Source organism: Wyeomyia smithii, chromosome 3 (assembly GCF_029784165.1).
Source record: "Wyeomyia smithii strain HCP4-BCI-WySm-NY-G18 chromosome 3, ASM2978416v1, whole genome shotgun sequence".
Taxonomy (NCBI): domain Eukaryota; kingdom Metazoa; phylum Arthropoda; class Insecta; order Diptera; family Culicidae; genus Wyeomyia; species Wyeomyia smithii.
Window position 1 is genome coordinate 19,183,515 of NC_073696.1, and position 20,304 is coordinate 19,203,818.

The following is a 20,304-nucleotide window of genomic DNA, read 5'->3' on the forward strand; positions in this document are numbered from 1 at the left end:
ATTTGTTTGGTTTTTTGCATAAGGAAGTAAAGGAAAGAAATATTTTTGCTTTTGTCAACACGCATACTCTGACAATCTATACGACAGTGTATGTGAGTGTGAGCAGCCTTCAAAATCTTTTTGAGCTTCGTAGTCGCGAATTGCTTTCTGCTACACTACAGCTCCGAGCGATATACCCCACCTCTGGTCGGGCTGATACTAATATGTTTTACTAGCTGGCCTGGCAATCTTCGTCCCGCCTATTTTTGTGTTTTATTTAATAATTTTAAATTGCATTGCAAATTCATTGATTCTTTGTGATTTGTTTATATCGTTTGAAATGATTGGTTTTATCGGATTGACAACATCCTCTACTTTTGGGTTTGTAGATCATCGGAAATACCCATATTGAATGGTATTCAGTTATTTTAGTGATTTTCCAGAAACTGAAAGTGGCCATCTTCGAATTCAAAATGATGTTCAGGGTCAATGCTTGGCTTCTATACATAATTTTGATTATGTAAATATCCATATGTAGTAGTATTCGGTTATTTTCGGCTGTTTCCCAGAAATTGCCATCCTACAATTCAAAATGGTGTTTGAGGTTGATTTTTAGCACCTTGCATCATTATGGTTCCAGTGATACTCATATTGGGTGGTATTTGGTCACTTTGGGCTATTTTTCAGAAACCGTAAGTCGCCATCGTGGATTTATAAATGGTATTTGGACTCAATTTCTGGCTCTTCAGCGTCATTCCGGTTAAGGAAACATCCATATTGGGTGTTATTCGGTCATTTTCCGCTGTTCTTCAGAAACCGGAAGTCACCATCTTGGAATTCAAAATGGCATTTGGAGACAATTTCTGGCCTCTGAGCGTCATTCTGGTTAAATAAACACTCATATTGGGTGGTATTTGGTCATTTTCGGCTATTTTCCAGCAACCGGAAGTCGCCATGTTGGGTGGTATTTGGTTATTTTCGGACCCCGGAAGTCGCTATCCTACAATTCAAAATGTTGTCTGAGCTCGATTTGTGGCTTCAGTGCATCATCACGATTTCGAAAATATCCATATTGGGTAGTATTTGGACATTTTCCGCTGTTTTTGAGAAACCGGAAGTTGCCATTTTGGATTTCAAAATGGCATGTGAAATCAATTTCTGACCTCTGGGTGTCATTCTAGCTCCGAAAACATTCATGGTGAATCGTCTTTGGTCATTTTCAGCTGTTTGCCAGATATCGGAAGTCGCCATCTTTGGAAAAAAAAATGCTGTCTGTGATCGATTTTTAGCTTCTACGCATAATTCTGGTTCCAAAGATACTCATATTGGATGGAAATCGGCCATTTTGGCTGTTGGGGTGCCGAATCATTGTGGACATATTTATTACCTCTATAAATACTCACATGCCAAATTTGGTTGTATTTGGTTGATTGGTTCTCGAGCTGTGCGAAATTTGTATTGCATTTGTATGGGACCCCTCCCATATAGAAGAGGGAGGGGTGTCAAATTATTTTGGATATATTTGTTTCCCGTAAAAACATCCACCTGCCAAATATGGTTCCATTTACTTGGTTATTTCTCGAGATGTGAAGAAATTTGTGTTTCATTTGTATGGGACCCCTCCCTTCCAGAAGAGGGAAGGGTGTCAAACTAACATGGACATATTTGTTACTCCTAAAAACATCCCCATTAGGGTGTCCCAAAATTGCACAAGTCTGGGGCTCACCCTCTAGATGATAGAAAATGGTGTTACGAACAAACTTTTGTTCGGCGGCAGCTCTAGAAAATGATGTTTGCAACTGGCCCCGATGACTTTTTTGAAAAAATCGGTTTTTCTTATGTTAAATCCAAAAAACATGTTCAGTTATTCAATTTTCCATGAAACCTAACCCTTTTATATTTTTTACAGGTTCCTTAGGGTCCAAACTGTAAGGGAAAAATTCGTTTCGGATTGATTATCGTCAATTTATTTTCCTGAAAAAAATTCTATCGTTTGGAAAAGAGATTTTTCAAGTATGCTTTAACGTTCAATCAATAAAAGTGGGTATTAAACCTAATGCTCTCACCCACTGATTGCCATTAAAAGTTGGGAAATTTTATGGGGAAGAACATTGCCAAAGACTACATGGCTCTGAAATAACTTGATTTTGAGTTATTCGTAATTTACTGTGGAATAAAAAGTTACATTTTGATGTTTTCCAATACTAAAATGTTCATTTGCCGTATCATATAGTACTATAATTTCAACTAAATCTCCTGCTACTCAAAAGGCCCGTTCTGTAGGGTCATTGATAACTGTTAAGCTTCAACATTCCGATTTGGCATCAAGATAATAATTTCTTTCTATCCAGACCTTGGGATCTTCCTGAATAAAAAAAACTTGATACCAAGCCGCAGTCTACCGAAAAAACTTTAGTGACTTCTTTGTGAGTCCACTAGGTTTTCTACAAACGAAATTTTTTTCACTCTTGAATTGTCGTTTTCACTGCTCACTTTTTTCAAGTTTTGTACCACCTTCCTCTTCGAGTCATCATTAACATTTTTATCGATAAATACCAGGCTAACATTGACTTCCGGAAGATACCACAAGTGCAGCCTGCAGACCCGAAAAAAAAAGTTTTTCGATAGACTGCGGCTTGATATCAAGTTTTTTTATTCAGGAAGATCCCAAGGTCTGGATAGAAAGAAATTATTATCTTGATGCCAAATCGGAATGTTGAAGCTTTACAGTTATCAATGACCCTACAGAACGGGACTTTTGAGTAGCAGGAGATTTAGTTGAAATTATAGTACTATATGATACGGCAAATGAACAATTTAATATTGGAAAACATCAAAATGTAACTTTTTATCCCACAGTAAATTACGAATAACTCAAAATCAAGTTATTTCAGAGCCATGTTGTCTTTGGCAATGTTCTTCCCCATAAAATTTCCCAACTTTTAATGGCATTCAGTTGGTGAGAGCATTAGGTTCAATACCCACTTTTATTGATTGAACGTTAAAGCATACTTGAAAAATCTCTTTTCCAAACGATAGAATTTTTTTCAGGAAAATAAATTGACGATAATCAATCCGAAACGAATTTTTCCCTTACAGATTGAACCCTAAGGAACCTGTAAAAAATATAAAAGGATTAGATTTCATGGAAAATTGAATAACTGAGCATGTTTTTTGGATTTAACATAAGAAAAACCGAGTTTTTCAAAAAAGTCATCGGGGCCAGTTGAAAACATCATTTTCTAGAGCTGCCGCCGAACAAAAGTTTGTTCGTAACACCATTTTCTATCATCTGGAGGGTGAGCCCCAGACTTGTGCAATTTTGGGACACCCTAATCCCCATGCCAAATTTGGTTCCATTTGCTTTGTTGGTTTTCGAGGGAAGGGTGTCAAACCATCATGGACATAATTTTACTCTTAGAAACAATCACATGCCAAATTTGGTTCCATTCGCTTGATTGGTTTTCGAGATGTGCAGAAATTTGTGTTTCATTTGTATGGAACCCCTCCCTTCCAGAAGAGGAAAGGGTGTCAAACCAACATGGACATATTAAAAACATCCACTTGCCAAATCTGGTACCACTGGACTGGACAAAAATAAGTACGCACCTACTATCCTAATGTTGAATCCCCTGTTTTTTTTTTAAATATAAGGTATATGAACTCGATGAATTCGGATAAGTTGTAGTATTTCTAATATACTAACGATTGGTATAATAATTTTGTAAAAGAATTGTTTAATAAATTCACACTTCAGCATAATTGTAATCAAGCTCTATTTTCGCTTGGCCAAAATAAAGTACGCATTCTTTATATCATCATCAGTTTACAATTTCTCAGCTCAAATAATTTATTTTTTATTGTGTCCTACTCCTCGTAAGTCCAATAAGATTCCTATTGCTGCAAAGAAACGTCGAAACAATGTGTTTGATTATTTGTTTATCATTATTAGTGCGCGGTACAATCGGATAAGATGTGGAAAAAGCAAATTTCCGTAGATATTCGTAAACTTACAGTTAACAACCGTCAGGAAGGTCTTTCTTATAGAGAATTTGCTCGAAAATACGATTTAAGTGAAGCGAAGCACGAAAAATATGCAAAAAGCATGGAGAACTGGGAAGCGTAGCCGATCGGACCGGTAGAGGAAGGAAGCGGAAAACTACAACTAGCGATGATCGCCGAATTTCTCGAGAAGTGGCAAAAAATCCTTTCGCTACCAGCCGAGTGATTCGTGAAAATGCTGATTTAAATATCTCTGAACGAACTGTGCGCAGAAGACTGCAGGAAATGGGTTATAAGAGTGGATTTGCCCAACGACGACCTTTGATTCGAAAGGTTAACAGGTTTGTTTACTTCGTATTCAGCATACATTTTTGGCTGAGGTTTATTTCTGCAGGATCAAACGCCTCAAATTCGCTCAAAAATACATCGACAAGCCGATAGAGTTCTGGAAACAGGTTATCTGGAGCGATGAAAGTTAATTTGAACTCTTTGGCCACAAACAACGAGCACGAGTTTGGACGAAACCTGGTGAGAAACTTGCCGATAAAAATATTCAGAAGACGGTCAAGCACGGAGGTGGCAGTATCATGGTGTGGGGGTGCTTTACTTGGTCGGGTGTTGGTAATATTGAGAAAATTGATGGCATAATGACGGCAGACTATTACATCAGCATTTTAAACAGAAATCTTACAGAGTCGGCGCGAAAGGTTGGCTTAGAGAAGAAGTTCACTTTTCAACAAGACAATGATCCTAAGCATACCGCCCACAAAACCACTGCGTATTTTCGTGCTTCACGTATCAAGCTATTGGAATGGCCATCACAAAGCCCGGACTTAAATCCGATAGAAAATTTGTGGTCGATTTTGGATCAAAATGTCGACAAGAGAGATGTCACCAACCGCGACAAACTGTTTGAAGCTTTGGAAAAAGCTTGGACAAATATCGACTCCCAACCTCGTTTAAAGTATGCCTCGACGCCTGCAATCCGTGATTGAAGCTAAAGGTGGCAAAACTAAATACTTAAAATAAAGAAAAATCAGTTTGAACGTTGAATCACTAGAATGCGTACTTTATTTTGTCCACAAGAAAAATGACAATTTTCAAAAATAAGCTCTTTTCATGTTTATATGTCGTTCTCATGTCGCTTTATCCAACATTCTTCAAAAGTACACCTCCAGTACTGTCTTTTGTTAGAACACTTTGATTATCCATCTGCCTTAGATTCTACCTAAATCAAGAAAGTTTGAACATATCACAGGTGCGTACTTTTTTTTGTCCAGTACTGTACTTGGTTAGTTTTCGAGATGTGCAGAAAGTAGTGTTTCATTTGTATGGGACCCCTCCCTTCTAGAAGAAGGAGGGGTCTCGAACTATCTTAGTCACCTTTCCCGGCCCCTAAAACCTATCACTATTTTTCGGGTGTCTTATGTCTATAAATTATAAAATAAAATGAATGCGAAATTTTTCGTAAAAATGTTATGTCTCGAGATTGGCTCATATTGCCTCGGGATGATAGTTGTTTCTTATGTGAAATTTTCCAAGGAACACGAATTATCAAATTTAAAATAAAAATGGCTGCATTTGCCGAAAAATGTAAATTTAGTTTTCAAATACAAAATATTTAATCTGGCAACACTTCCGGTCAAAACTTATATTTTTTCTGGATTTCTTGATTTATTTTCTTCAAAAATCATCTATCATTATTTTTCGGACATCTTACGTCTATGAATTGTAAGAAAAAGAAAAAAGAGATTTTTGACAAAAATGACGCGACTTTGCAATAAAGAGGGGGGTCCTGGAGAGCGGGGGGTATTCCAATCGACACCAAAATTGGGCTTTTTCCAAAGTGACAGTAGATGAATAATTCTCCCAACTTTGAGCAAAATCTGTGATGGTCGTGTCCAAGTTTGTGCTTCTTCGTGGTCACTTTGTATGGAATGACCCATATACAAAATTTCACGCCGATCGGTTCGGTAGTTTCCAAGCCTATATTGATCAGACAGACAGAGCTGCATTTTTATTTATTTAGATTGCTTTGGTATTTACTGCTGAGACTTCATGCGCTGTGGGCATTATTAAACAACTGTAAATCATCACACCAGTCAAATTCCGTTGGATTTTCGGTTTCAATTCAATATAAAATCTGTTAAAATTTATGGTTAAGACAGCATAAGTAAAAGAATTTGCCACGAATTGTTGTAATGCTACGAAAATGGCGATTTCGAAGACAAGGAGCATTCTAAAGCTGTTGAATAATTCGTGTACGCAGAATTGGGGGTGCAACCATCGCAAGAGCTCTCTACGGCCAAATTACAATGCTCGACCACATATTACTAACCTTGTCGAAACGTATTTGGAAACGGTGAAATGGTACGTCTGCTATAATCTCATGACAAATATATCGCTTCGTCCGATCCCCATTTCGTCTGAGTAATGCCGCTTTGCATGGCTTATGAACCGAAAGTGTTCGTTCGAAGAGACCAACAATTGGGCGCAGTCAAAGATTAGGGGAGGATTGTACAAAACGGACCAGTTAAGCATTTTCGCGATTTACAGCGCTTCAAGTCATTTCAAAGAGAAATTGAACGTGTAGGATGGTTGTAGGGTCTATTTATTGTATGTTTATTATAAAATGAAGTTTATTATAAAATTCTCGATTTCAATGGTGCTTATTACGGGAGTCACTTCACGGTGAAATCAGAGTGAAGAGAATAAAGTCCTATTACAGGACTCACGTAAGTGAGAAAAACGTCGCAAAGTGACATCTGCCGCAGAGTCTGGGTTATTATGAGTGTCATATCAGTGAAGTGAGAACGGAAAAAGCGACGATTCGCGTGGAATTATTTCACGACCATTTTGAACGGTGAAATGATTCCACGAAGATGCCATAAGTCTTAAAGTTGATTGATTTGTGATCTAATGGTAAATATTGGATTTACTCTTCAGTAACGAAACTATTCAGAATTTGATCCGTGCCTTAAAGCGGTCAAATTTTCATTTTTCGCCCGATGGAAAAAATGCAAACTAAGTCAGGAAATTTTCGATATCGAAAAAAACATTTTTTTTTGATGCCGAATGTTTTAGAAATGCAGAAGACGTCAAGATCTGGTGTTATCTGAAAAAAAAAAAAACGGAAAAAACGACTTTCTGGGACTTAGAGATTTTTGAGCTGGGAAACAATCCCATTTCACTTGTCCTATTCTTAATTTCACTTCACTGTCAATCTCACTCCACGGAGGTGATTTTTGTCACCTCACTTGAGGTGGAATCGGGAATAGGTCTAAAAAAGTGAAGTGAGCGTGAGAGTGAAATATATTTCACCGTGAAGTGACTTCCTTAATAAGCACCAATGTCTTTTTCGGTAAAAATTACCATTGCCGCCAAACAAGCCCGTGACCAAAACACACCACAACAAAGGTCAGTATGCTCCAAAGCAGTAGGCTAATATGTCACTAGCAGAAATCAGTACGCGAAGTGAGAAGCGCTTGAAGTCTTGAAAGTAAAATAAAAAATAATGGAACATGCTCTAAGTTGTCAAGCAATCTCCTGCAAGCTATTCATAGTGCATTCTGCCCCAATTTTAATTTTAGTTTTTTGTATTTTTTACAAGTCAGTTAATCATAAAAGCTTGAATAAAATTTATGAATAATTACATGCTGAACAGAGCCACAGCCAATTGCATTGTTTTTTGAGTATTTTAGTCATTATTTTATATAAAAACTGTAGAGAAGCTGGGTTTTTATGAGAAAGCGAAGAATTTCGTCATAAAAAGCCACATGTGTAATTATTTTAATTAATTACCAGCATGGGCCATATTACCCTACTGGCAGGGTTGCAAATGTTCCAGTTTAAACTGGATTCCTCCAGTTTTTTTTTAAGTGATCCAGTCAAACAGTTTATTCCCAAAATCTTCCAGGTTTTTCAGATATTTGCCAGTTTCATCCAGTTTTTTATCCACTCGAGCTCCGATTGGTTTCCGGAAATATTTTTAAAACGGAAATTTTGTAGATTGATAAATTATTATGACAATTCTTAACACAGGGTGGGAAAAAATTTTCAAAATTAAATTCCCTGATTTTCCCTGAAATTTAGCATCAATTTTCCTGATATTTTTCAGCATTCGGCACAAAAAAGTACAACGCAAATCCGAAATCACAGTGAATAAAGTATTCAATCGGATATGAAACCCAACAGTAGATGTCCCGTATTAACCTTTTGCGCTGAAAAAATCAAATTTTCCCTGAATATTTGTCAGTTCCCTGATCGAAAAAGGAATTCCCTGACATTCCTTGATTTTTAAGGTTTTTCCAGGTTTTCGACTGTAACCTGTAACCTGCATTTTCAGTATACCATCTTCTCGCACGAAACACGGTTAAATGGTTGAGATAAAACCAAACAAATAGATATTACCAGACCATAAAAAAATCTTCTATTTATTTTCTGTTCCGTAGCAGTTAAAAAATGTTAAAGACTTAAATACCAAAAGATAGCGAAGTCAGAAATAATTGAAATTTAAACTTCACTGATGTAACGGAAGGAAATGTTGCGTTAATACTTTTGTTAAATATAAAAGTAAATGGAAAAGCTGTATATCTTGATTTTGAGATAGGTTGATTGCGTAATTTAAAATTTTGCTGCTGTTCGAGGAAATTTTTCAGTCCATAATTTTAACAAAATGTAAGCTCAAAACAAAACAGTCCTGATTGAAACGAGTAATTTTTTGCAAAGAGTTATCGCTTTAGTTGCTGTATCCAAAACTTACACTGGATTCAATCCCCGTAACAGAAAAGCTCTTTCACAATCTTTTTTATCCTTTTTTCTAAATTTAGTTGGGATCCAGTTTTTTCCAGTTTTTTCTTCAGCCTTTTTCCAGTTAAATCGAAAATTTTATTGGCAACTCTGCCTACTGGTGCGTCTTGTACGGTTCTCCCCTACCATCTATTCTAGCAATTTTTCCGACACAGAATTTAAATACTTCTCAAAGGATTGTGTCTAGCGATGGACAAAATTCTCACAAATAAGCTGGTCTCGAGGTACGATGCTGGCCTAACAAGCCAGTTGTCGTAGGTTCGAGTCTCGGCTCGTGAGAGACTGTTAGTGTCAATAGGATCGTAGCTCTAGCCCCGCAATTGTCCTGTACACTTAACAGTTGGCTGCGAAGTCTGTGTATAATAAACAGAAGGTCGAGTTCCGAATCGGAATGTAGCACCAAGGCTTTGCTGTGCTTTTAAGATTGTAACTATTTTTTCACAATAAATGCACGAAGAATGGCTGTCTTCCAGAATGCGGAAGTCACCATGATGGATTTTAATATAGCATCTGGTGGAGAAGAGAGGCTCTTGAGGATCATGCTGGTTCCGAAAATAGACGGTATTTGATCATTTTATGATATATTCCAGATACAAGAATTCGCCATCTTGAAATTAGGAATGTCACTGTGGGTTGATTTTTGACCTCTCAGTTGGGGATATATTATTATTGCTCCGTTTTTAGCAATTCCATCTTCAATTTCAAAATGGCATATGGCATTTATTGGCGGCCTCTTGGTATTGAGAACACCTATGGTGAGTATTTGTTGTTTTAAGAAACCGATACCAAACCGATTTTGTTTTTAGAAACCGTCATACCGATTTTGAGAATACCCGTATTTCACGGTAATTTCCCATTTCAGGCTGCATTCAAGAAACCGGAAGTCGTTGCAGTTGATTGAAATGAACATTGAACCCTTGAAAAATTTACAAAACCTGATAAACTCCATCATTGTTTTCTATGAATTTTTGGGATTTTTCTTTGAAATATCTTGAAATTTTTAAAAAAAGGAAATGATCATTTCTTGCGACATTTTGAAGACTAATATTTAAAAAATCGCCAAATCAATTCATTAAAGAAAACATTAATAACTAATCATTGATAAAATATAAATTCATTTCGATTAGAGTAGATTCAAAATTTTTAACATTTATTGAAAATTTTGAATTTAAACTAGTTAACATGAATTTATTAATTATATTATCATGTCGGTAGACGTTCTACGGGTACGAATTTTAACACATAAACTCGTATGTCAGCTATTCAGCTCAATTTTCTGGCACATATCACTATTCACTATAAACACGACCTCAACTACGAGAGCAATTACCCTGCATCTATTTGCAGACGGTACTATTCAATTAGCAAGAAAAAAAAAACCCTCATTTACCTGTACCTGTTGGCGTCTGACGACCCTGACAGTTATTTTTTTGTAAACAAGGTAATAACATGTGTTGATAACAACTACCTGCGATGCACAGCAGTGACTCATGTGCAGCCCAAGAAGTACCGGAGATTCAAACTTTACTCGGTCTCCGGTTTGGCTGCGCACACGCTGCCTTTCCGCCGTTAATTTTATTAAATTTCTGTTTGCGCAGCAAACGCCAAAGTGCTCGATCCCATTAAGTTCAATTTTCTCCATAAAAATCTAATTTAATTATATTCGTTCGATCCAATCTTAATAAAATCAGCGTAATGTTCATAACAAACATTTGAGTTATTATCTTTTCTCTCTATACTATTCTTTTCCTCCCAGATTTGTACGTCACTCCGGAGCGTGTTGAAGGTAACGGCCGAAGCTGCTCGTTCTCTCTATGCTTGCCGGTAGCAGCAGCAGCAGCAGTACATACGACCGAAGGCAGAAAGCAGTACCGGCGGACGAGATTCAAAATGCCGACGTGAAGGAACTTGACTGCGCAGCGACGAAACTGATTGGACCACTTTACACAATCGACAAAAAAGCCAATAATCACATACACACATCTCTCGGCCTCTGCCCTTACAGACGAAACGAGAACTGATCGCTGCAAGGGATTTTTCGCTGACCACTACACGGCGGTAGTTTTCGGAGAATTCGCTACTGCCAACATTGACACGCACAAACACACGGCACTTGTGTAGAATAAATAAGCGCTTTTTTTGATGAAACAGCTAAAGGACCAGAAATTCAAGTTCATCAGAATGCTGACCCGGAGAAATTGGCTGCTGCGGTGCAGCATCCTGATCAACGTGGCCGTGCTGCTGTACCTCTGTAGCCATGTGCTGATCGGCGGCGGGAACTTCGCCCTCGGCCCGGCCTATATCATATCGGATGAGTCGATGCTGAAATCGCCCCAGACCGCTCAGTATCGGACGCACATTCCAGCTCACGTGGCCCAGCAGCAGGAACGGGAAGCGCTGATGCAGACGGGTCGCAGCAGCGTGGTGGTGAAAATTCAGGAGGACGGGGTAAGCCGCTTACCAGACATAATTAATCTTGATTTGCTGTGATTAAGTGCGGCGCGGCGCGCGTGGTTCGAATGGCCTGGGGAGTGAACCCAGCAGGGCCCCCTCTAGTTTAAGGTTGTTTATTATTTCTTCATAAGTGGGATTTCTCCCTTGGACACAGGGTCTCGGCCAACAATTCATCATAATTTTGATGACATTTGAGGCGAGAGCAATGCACCGGAGAAACAATGTTTACCGCTAATGTTTAATGGGTGACAATTCTGGAAACTCTTGCTCTTGTCCAAAAAATATACCACTGCTAATCGCTTTGTCACGCTCTCTCCTTTTCCGATCATTTGTCTACCCAATGCAGTTAAAATGCAGAGACGAAAATATTCGGGTATCTTCCGTCAGGTTCGTATTGATTCAATTTCAACTCTAGAAGGAATATTAATCATGCGCCTCGCCTTTGTGTGAGATGTCATTTGCAGACACCTGCCTGTAATTAGCATTTCGCTTCACGAAAGTGCTTCTCAACTGTTTCTAATGGCGTCCTCGATGGCATCTATTTGCAGCAAACACACGCACACACTCTCAGCCGGTGACCCAAATTTGGCAAGTTCAATTGCAACTGAAGTATAGGGATGCAAATTTACTGGTGACATCAGCCTCAGCAGCAGAGTGGGAATTTGATCGAGCGACTGGGAAGGATATTTATCCTATAGTAAAATAAGCTATTTTCGCATGGAATGCCGTTGTCGTGATTGAGAAGTGCAGGGAAAGGGGGTCACTGTCCCATTTTTAATTTAATGATCATTTGTTGCAGAGTTGCGCTGTTGTCAATTTCTATTGCAATTTAACATTTTTGCATGTACTCATTTTTATTGGCTTTTTAATGAATTTTACCAAAGATTTTGTGTGAGTCATGCATTGCGCATGCGACGATTCCAGGATTTTAAATTCAATTGCAGCGAATGGGCTCAGGAAGTAACCAATAAATATGTTAAGTGTTTGAAGAACAGTTCTATTGGGAAATTAATTCAAATTTATTTAATCAATAATTTTATTATTGTGAATAATGTATTTTTATGCATACCGGTAATATAGATTAAACAGTGAATTTCTCTTCATTTTTTTTCGTTGTTCTGCACTGCTCCATTTAAGTTCGAAAACGGGAACCTGTTAACCTTTCACCTTTACTGCATTATTCATGTTTTAACCGATTTACCCTGAAGGTGATCAGTAAAAAAAATTTAAATTGAGACTACCTATCAGGTCACCACTTTTAACTCGGGCTCTCACTTATGTATGAGTCAATCGAACCGGTGTAGAATGACGCATGACTGGGCCAAATCGGGCCTCCCTGGAGGTACGCTGCTGTGCTGTCTGTAAGGTTGCACGAAATCGACATCAACTTAATCACATATTACGGGTAAAGAAGGATCGGATCGTCGATTCCGCCGTCAATTGTTGGTTTCAAGCTTGTTTTAGGCACTATCATTTATTCAAAACCACCCAGTGAGAGAGGAGGTGCTTTGCGCTGAATTATCCCAAATTATTCGTTGTTTAATTTAAAACTCGTCGGTCTGCATAATTTACATGAATTTTAGACGGCCTTTAGCCCGTTGAATTATAGGCCCCCCGTTGTAGCTGCGCTGAACCACACGTGATCCCACTTTGCTGCAGAGCAGATTAACTAACCTTTTCATTACATTGCAGATCAGCGTTCAAGAGGTTCCCCAGCAGCAGCCACAGCAGCAGCTGCTGCAGCCACAGAACCAGCAGGATCAGCTACTGCTGCTGGACCCTGCACGCGATGTAGATAACACTAATAATAACGTAAACTTAGATGATAGACGATTCGATGTGCCAACGGAAACCAGCAACGGCAATAACAACAATGGCCCCAGCGGGTCGAACAAAGTTGTCGACGCTCTTTATCAGGACGCGGCAGCAGGGAATGGCGCCGGAGCTGGTCTCCTCAATGCTAGTGATATCTTCTCGACTACGGCGTCGATCGATCTCGACGCGAAGCTGAGGTATGAGAGCGAGTTCGAATGAAAATGTAGGTATACCTTCATTAGTTGCCGTTTCAGGTCGTTGCTGAACTGTCACGATCGTGACTACGAACCGTACATCGGCCAGCGGGGTGACTTCTGGGTGCTGAAGAACTACATCCGTGCCGAGCACGGCGAGCTGCGTTGCCATGAAACAATCACCTACACCACACATGCCGACTACACGTTTCTCGACAATCTGATACCACTGCTCGAGAGGTAAGACCTAAGGCTGACCAAGGTCGAGACTGTGTCTGGCGAACGAGACACCGCCCGTCAGCGGCAGTTTATGCGATCATTAAATTGATTTTATTGTTTCGCCCGTTTTCAGGTGGAATGCTCCGGTCAGTTTAGCGATGCACGCGCCCGGCACCGACTTTGCGCCGACGATAAGTGCGATCAAATATCTGCGAGACTGCCTGCCGGAGAGTCATTTAGTCCGTCAGTTTGTCACGTTTCATATTTATTTTAGTAGTAAACATATTCCAAAAAATGTAAGTACATGATCTCGTAGGTTTGGCAGTTTAGATTAATTGATTCCATATCCGTAGGTTCCTAAGTACGCGAAAGTGTTAGAGCAGTCCAGCAATTGTACGCAGCCGGCGCCGTACTTCAACGTGTCGAGCTCGCAGCTATACAAGACGCAGAAGAAGCTGCTGTATCCGGTCAATGTGGGGCGAAACATTGCCCGGGATGCGGCGATGACCTACTTCCTGCTAGCTAGTGATATCGAATTGTACCCGAATCCGGGTCTAGTGCATAAGTTCTTAGAAATGATAGTTAGGAACGAGCCGGTACTGCAGCGCAAGAACCCAAGGTTAGTCAAACAAAATTGACATTCAATACTTGTTATTCATGTAATATGATTTTTTGACAGAGTTTTCCCACTGTCGATATTCGAGGTTGACAGCAGCTCGCCGGTTCCGCGGGATAAAACTGAGCTGCAGGAACTGCTGCGAAGCGGTAAAGCGATATCATTCCACAAACGGGTATGCTCCAGTTGTCACGGGGTTCCCAAGTCGAAGGAGTGGATCGCTGCTAATGAAACTGACGGTATGTTTGTTTTATTTTGAATCGTTTAGAACACCGATTTGATTTCAATTTTTATTCTGCAGACCTGGGCGTCTTTCACATAGGCAAACGGGTTGGCTATTTCGTCCACTGGGAGCCGATCTACATCGGTACCCATGCCGATCCCCACTACGACGAACGGTTGAGTTGGGAGGGTAAAAGTGATAAAATGACGCAGGTGAGTTTTGCTTGAACGACGATCTTCTCTACGTTTTTTTATTTTCTATAAATCCCGGGTTTCAAGTTTCAAAGTTTCCTAGCTTTTGGTGCCTAGTTCTAGGTTCAACTCTAGAAACCTAAATTTAAGCTTTATTTATTTTTGTTTATCCCAACTCTATCTTAAGATTCTGGTTTTCAGTTTTAATTCTTTGTTGACACACTGACAGTCTCTTCCAAGCCAATATTAAACCTTAAGATCAACAACTTTTAAGAAGGTTGAGTCCTGTTATTTAGTTTTCAACCCCAAGTCTTCTAATCCAAATGAAGCCTTAACTTCATAATTTAAACCTCAATCGTAGAGTTCATAATCACTAGTGGATAATCTCAAAACTCAAAACCCAAATTGATCCAAGTCCTAAGTTCCCAATCGAATATATTTACTCAAAAAATTTTGAATCACAAGTTTCAAGATGTTTAAAAAGTTTCGAAACACAAATCTATGTCCTCAATGCCAAATTTTAAGTACGAATCATATGTTCTATTTTAGTCCCGAATCCTATGTACACACCTTTTTTGTCTTCAGGTGCAGTAGTAATTGTAACTGATCTTCTGTCATTATATCAACCTACCATGTCCTACCTTGCGAAACTGCTCGTTGATATTTTGAAATACAATTTTTAAATTGCATTACCACATACCTAAATGTTTGAAAATTCTAAATCTTGTGTTTCAAGTTCTTGCAAGTGCTAAATATTATGTCCCAAATCCCAATGGTCTTGAGAGTTTCTCATATCGAATTCCAAGCAACAAAATCTTTTTTTCCATTTTCCAAGTCTTCGTTTGAATCTAGAAATCTGAAACATCGTCTTTAGAGTTACAAATTTCGCTGTTTGAGTCCTAAGATTCAAAAACTAGCTATTCAGTGCTGCTTTCCAGGCCTCGGGATTCAAATTTTAGGTCTGCAATCAAATATTCTAAGTTCTAAATCCCAAGTTTTCAAACTCTGTTTCCAAATTTTCTATCTGCAGTGTCTAGCTAATCAATTAAAAAAATATTCATCATCGTCAATCCCAAGAATTTGAATTTGAGACTTTGAAACATTTCAAGAGAACAAAATCCGACTGTAATGACTCTTATTCCAAGATTAAGAATTGAACGTTTTACTTGGTGTTCCAGTTCATGGCCCTTGAGAGGTTTGGAAAATGAGTTAAAAATACATTTTTATCACAGAATTCATGTTATTGATCATTTAAGCAAAGAAACAGTTCGGAAATATTTTATAAAGCTTATTTTTACAGTTTATAACAAAAAATCAAGTGAAAAACAAGTATTGATAATATGTTCGGACTTCCGACTAGGTATCAGCATTTATTGTTCCTTTTGTTAAGAAACTTGCCGATTTCAATCCGCAGGAACAGACTGCCTGCCACACAAGTACTTCACAGCCAAAATTTTCCACCTCAATCGACTTTTCATGGGCACTCGCCAACATCCTCGCCAACAACTGCAGTGTATAACTGTGGTCCTGGAAAGTACTGGAATCTTCTTTCAAATAAGTTTCATCGTCCATGAGAATGCACGCTTCTGGCTTCTGCAAAATCCGGTGATACAGCTTCCGGGCTCTGATTTTGGCTCGGGATTTTTGTTCAGCCGTTCGTTTTGGCACTTTCTGCTTCTTGTATGTATTCATGTTGTTCCGCTTCTTGATCCGCTGCACCATTCGATTGATAAAATTGATTACCTTACGGTCCAGATAAGAGTCAGATAGTTTTGGGCTTATGCCTCTTCCTGGCAAATCATCGAACGTAAGTGTTCCCCGGCTTTGCGGATGTCTATAACTAATTTTTGATACACTCCTTAGTGAATTCAAACTTGAAATCGAGAACTTGAGACGCGAAATTACGATCCTACCCAAGCAACACACGTTGTTATAGAACAGTTGGGATAACTCCTCAAATACAACCTTCAGTTATAGATTTCATTTGTCATTACCTTTTCCATGACATCTCTATCACCAGAAAATCGCAAAAATTGAAGGCTACTATAACAAGTACTGGTGCTATATGAAGTATTAAATAACTTCATGAAAGCAAGCCAACTTGTTAGACTGAAGCTGCAAAATACATCTCGAGTACCAATACCATAAAAAAACGTTCAAAACAGGTTATTTTCAAGTTGTAATTCCTAACTAATCAAAACACCGTTGACGCAAGCATAAAACTTCAAAATAAAAAGATTGCAGAACGGCGCTGATTTATATTAGGAACAATTAAAAAATAATGATTATGGCGTTTCAAATAATCACCGAAAAATGAGAAACAATATTAGATCAACCTTTCGATGCTTGTAATACAAAGTTCTACGTGCGCGTCAAATTTTATGGTAAAACATTGTGTTTTACTTCTGGAAAAATCATGCACCATTCATTGGATACCGTTTTTTATCTGTCAATATGTGGAAAACAGCTTATGCATTACAGAATGTTCGCTGATTTATTTCATTGCGAAGAGTCATTTTACCCCACCACCGCATGGGCTTAGTTCGTAAACAACTATCTGGCATCTCTTTCTTACATGCGTAGTAAATCGCAATGTCGTTCTTTTTTCTTGGGTAGATCTGCACTGACCCAGTGCAATAAAGAAATTCGCGCATTCGTGTGTCAAAGTTCGCCATAACTAAGCGCATGCGCAAATGCGTTGCTATGACAACATTTACCTAACGCATGCGCAAATGTATTGTTACGCGCAGTGCAACTAGATCGACAATCGTCTCGTTAGTGGCACTTTCAATTATTTATAAATTGATTATAAAAAGCAATGTGCAACCTTTCAAGATGGATTGTTTCTGTAGCTTGAATATTGAAGTTGTTTCCGCATAATTTCAACGTTATCTAGACTTAAAATATAACAAAGCTAGAAAACATTGTTCGATATACGGTAAGGAACCATTCAAATATTACATAACGCGGAATTCGGCAATTTTCAATACCCACCCACCCCCACGTAACGCAATTTCACATGTTTAACACACGCAAAGTAACGCTTCGCTGAATAACCCCCCACCCCTGAATGCGTTATGTATTATATAAATGATCCCTAACATAAAATGAAATGATATTGGTTGCACTGCAAGCGTTTGTTTATCTTTTCAGGGCACAGTTTGACCCACCGCGAATAGTTTTATTGAATTGTTCAAATAATTTTAATACAAATTTGATAAAGTAATTTAGCGTTGACTGCTGAATACTAAGACCAATCATAAGAAAAGCACTTTGTAGGCACGTAGTATTATTATTAGGTGTGTAATATTGAACTGGTGCGGCTGCCCCGGCTGGGCATTTAATACACAGTTTTTCGAATAGTATAAACATCTGGAAGACAACTTGAAAACAAGTGCCATTCATGTAATAGTAATGGTTCACTTAACCCAAGCTATTGAAAAACATCTCTAAAACCAGGAAAAACCGAGCTTGTTTTCGAAATGTGGGTGAATCACTGATGAAAGTGTCTTGTAGTAATAAGTTACAAATCTCAAATTACAAGCTCCTATAATTATTTTTTGTAAGTTCCACTTTGTGCGTAAGTTAATCGTTCCAGGGTATAAAAATTCTAGTCTCGCATATTTGGTTCTAAGTTCCCAATTTCATGTTTTTAGTCTGATGTTTCAAGTTTCTAATCCACAATCTCAACACACAAGTATTAAGTCCCTTGTTTTGAGGAATTATTTCCGAAAACCTCTAGTTTGAAATTTACTGTCTGTAGTGCTCTACATCTCTAATTTCTAAACAGAAGTCGCCAGTCCTAAATTTTAAATTTCAAGCTGAAGGTGAACGTCTCAAATATTCAGTTTAATACTCTAAATTTCGAGTAACAGATCTTGAATCATTAATCACGTGTCGACTCTTTTTATGTCTCTTGTATTAGTTCTTAACCTTCACTCCCCAGGTGCACATGTTTCCTTTTAATTTAGGTCCCCTAAAAGCTATGTGTCAGAAAGTTTTCTCATACGTTTCAATCTTTAACTTTAAGATTTCACCTCTCAAAGTCTTAATATTTAGTCCATATTCCCACTCTCAGGCATCGGATCTCGTATTCCATTTTCCAAGTCACAAAATTCCATATCTCTAGTTTGAGATATTAAGTTCCATGTCTTAGTTTAATTTTTATCCAAGATATTCAAAATTATGATGCATTCTGCCTGTCAAACTAGATTTTTATAGCTAAGTTGAGGAACTCTAAATTACTCAAATTTCTATCAAAATGATCATTTTTTGCCAAAATGTTCGTAATATTTTTTATCAATTTTGAAATCAGTGCGTCGACCTGCGTATTGTATTCAAAAAAATTACTTACCTAAAATTTTCCGACGAACACGATGAAACTATCAAATTCAAAATAGAAATAACTGCATTGGTCTAAAATATATGAATTAAGTTGTTTAAATACAAAAATACTCTATCTTGCAACATTTCCGATCAGGGGAGCTGCGTAGCCTCAAGGTAACAGAGTTACTCTTCCTTTACGCTTCTTCCTTTACGCTGAATTCTATAATACCTTTGCTTCCTTTTGCTTCCTCTTGACAAAAATAAGTCCCTCTTATCAATAAAATTGGCCAGAAGGACGCACGACGAAACTTCTCCAGGGAATTATAATTGGCGATATTTGGCAGGAGGAAGGAGGCTCGGTATAGTAGAGCCGATAGCATGTAAAGGAAAGAGTAAAATCACTTTACACACAAGCACGGATAATACAATAATAATAAACATGTCACTTCTAAATAGTGATTTTGCTAATTGCAGACACCCGGGCACATCTCACAATAGATCAACGATTCTGGTCGCAGTGACATACAGGAAAAAAACATTTCCGATCAAAAAAATTTTTTTTCTAGATTCCTTGGTTTTCTTTCAAAATCAGTAACAATATCGCACGCTAGCCTGAGGGACTAATGCGGCTTCGATCAACTAGATTAGTTGAGAGAATTCGTTATCGATATTGTTTTCGGCACATTTTGTATGTTGTAGGATAAGTACAACGATACACCGTGCCCCAATGCTGCCTCGAGAAAATTCCCAGCTCAAAAAGTTCCTCGACCTGACCGGGAATCGAACCCGATATCACAACCGTGTGGGAGAGCTAGCCGACCGACATCGCTAACCACAGAACCACACTTCTTTCAAAATAAACTACCAATATTTTTCGGATGTCTCGCGTCCATAAGATGTAAGAAACCTTAATAATAAAGTAATTTGGTTCTATCGTAAAAATGATATAACTCGAGATTGGCTCATATTACCCCGAGGTGACAAGTGTTTCTTATGTAAAATTTTCCGATAAACACGATGAAACTATCAAATTTAAAATGAAACCGGCTGCATTCGCAAAAACATGTAAGTTTAATTTTTAAATACAAAAATTATCTATCTGGCAACACTTCCGGTCAAAAATATTATTTTTTTGGATTTCTTGATTTATTTTCTTCGAAAATCAATAGTTCGAGGTATTGCCCTCGTTATCCATAAGCTTGTCAACATCTTTCTGGTAGACCTCCAATACCGTTACGATAAAAATATTTATCGTTTGGAGCTATCCATGAATCATGCCGTTTTTCGATGTCTTCATATGAACAAAACTGCTGATCAGCAAGCCATTGAGCAGAACAAGTAATAACAAGACGGCGGTTGAGGTGGACTTCTAATTTAAGCGTTCCTGTGTGAGTTTCAACGACTTTGGCAATATGAGACCGAGCGCTGTCATGCAGTAGAACCCCTTTTCGTGCCTTTGCTCCAGGCTTGTTATTC

The 20,304-nt window shown here is 38.3% G+C and overlaps 1 protein-coding gene across 3 annotated transcripts in view; it reads left to right on the forward strand.

The window, feature by feature from the left end:
• LOC129727444 (beta-1,4-glucuronyltransferase 1) overlaps positions 1-20,304 on the forward strand; it is a 207,753-nt gene that overhangs the window by 177,573 nt on the left and 9,876 nt on the right. For all 3 annotated transcript variants that reach the window (XM_055685297.1, XM_055685296.1, XM_055685298.1), the window contains 7 exons: positions 10,547-11,238; positions 12,937-13,256; positions 13,314-13,493; positions 13,606-13,768; positions 13,826-14,091; positions 14,152-14,327; positions 14,390-14,523. In XM_055685297.1, the coding sequence (XP_055541272.1) occupies positions 10,933-11,238; positions 12,937-13,256; positions 13,314-13,493; positions 13,606-13,768; positions 13,826-14,091; positions 14,152-14,327; positions 14,390-14,523 (1,545 nt within the window). In that variant the 5' untranslated portion in view covers positions 10,547-10,932. The remainder of the gene's footprint in view (positions 1-10,546; positions 11,239-12,936; positions 13,257-13,313; positions 13,494-13,605; positions 13,769-13,825; positions 14,092-14,151; positions 14,328-14,389; positions 14,524-20,304) is intronic.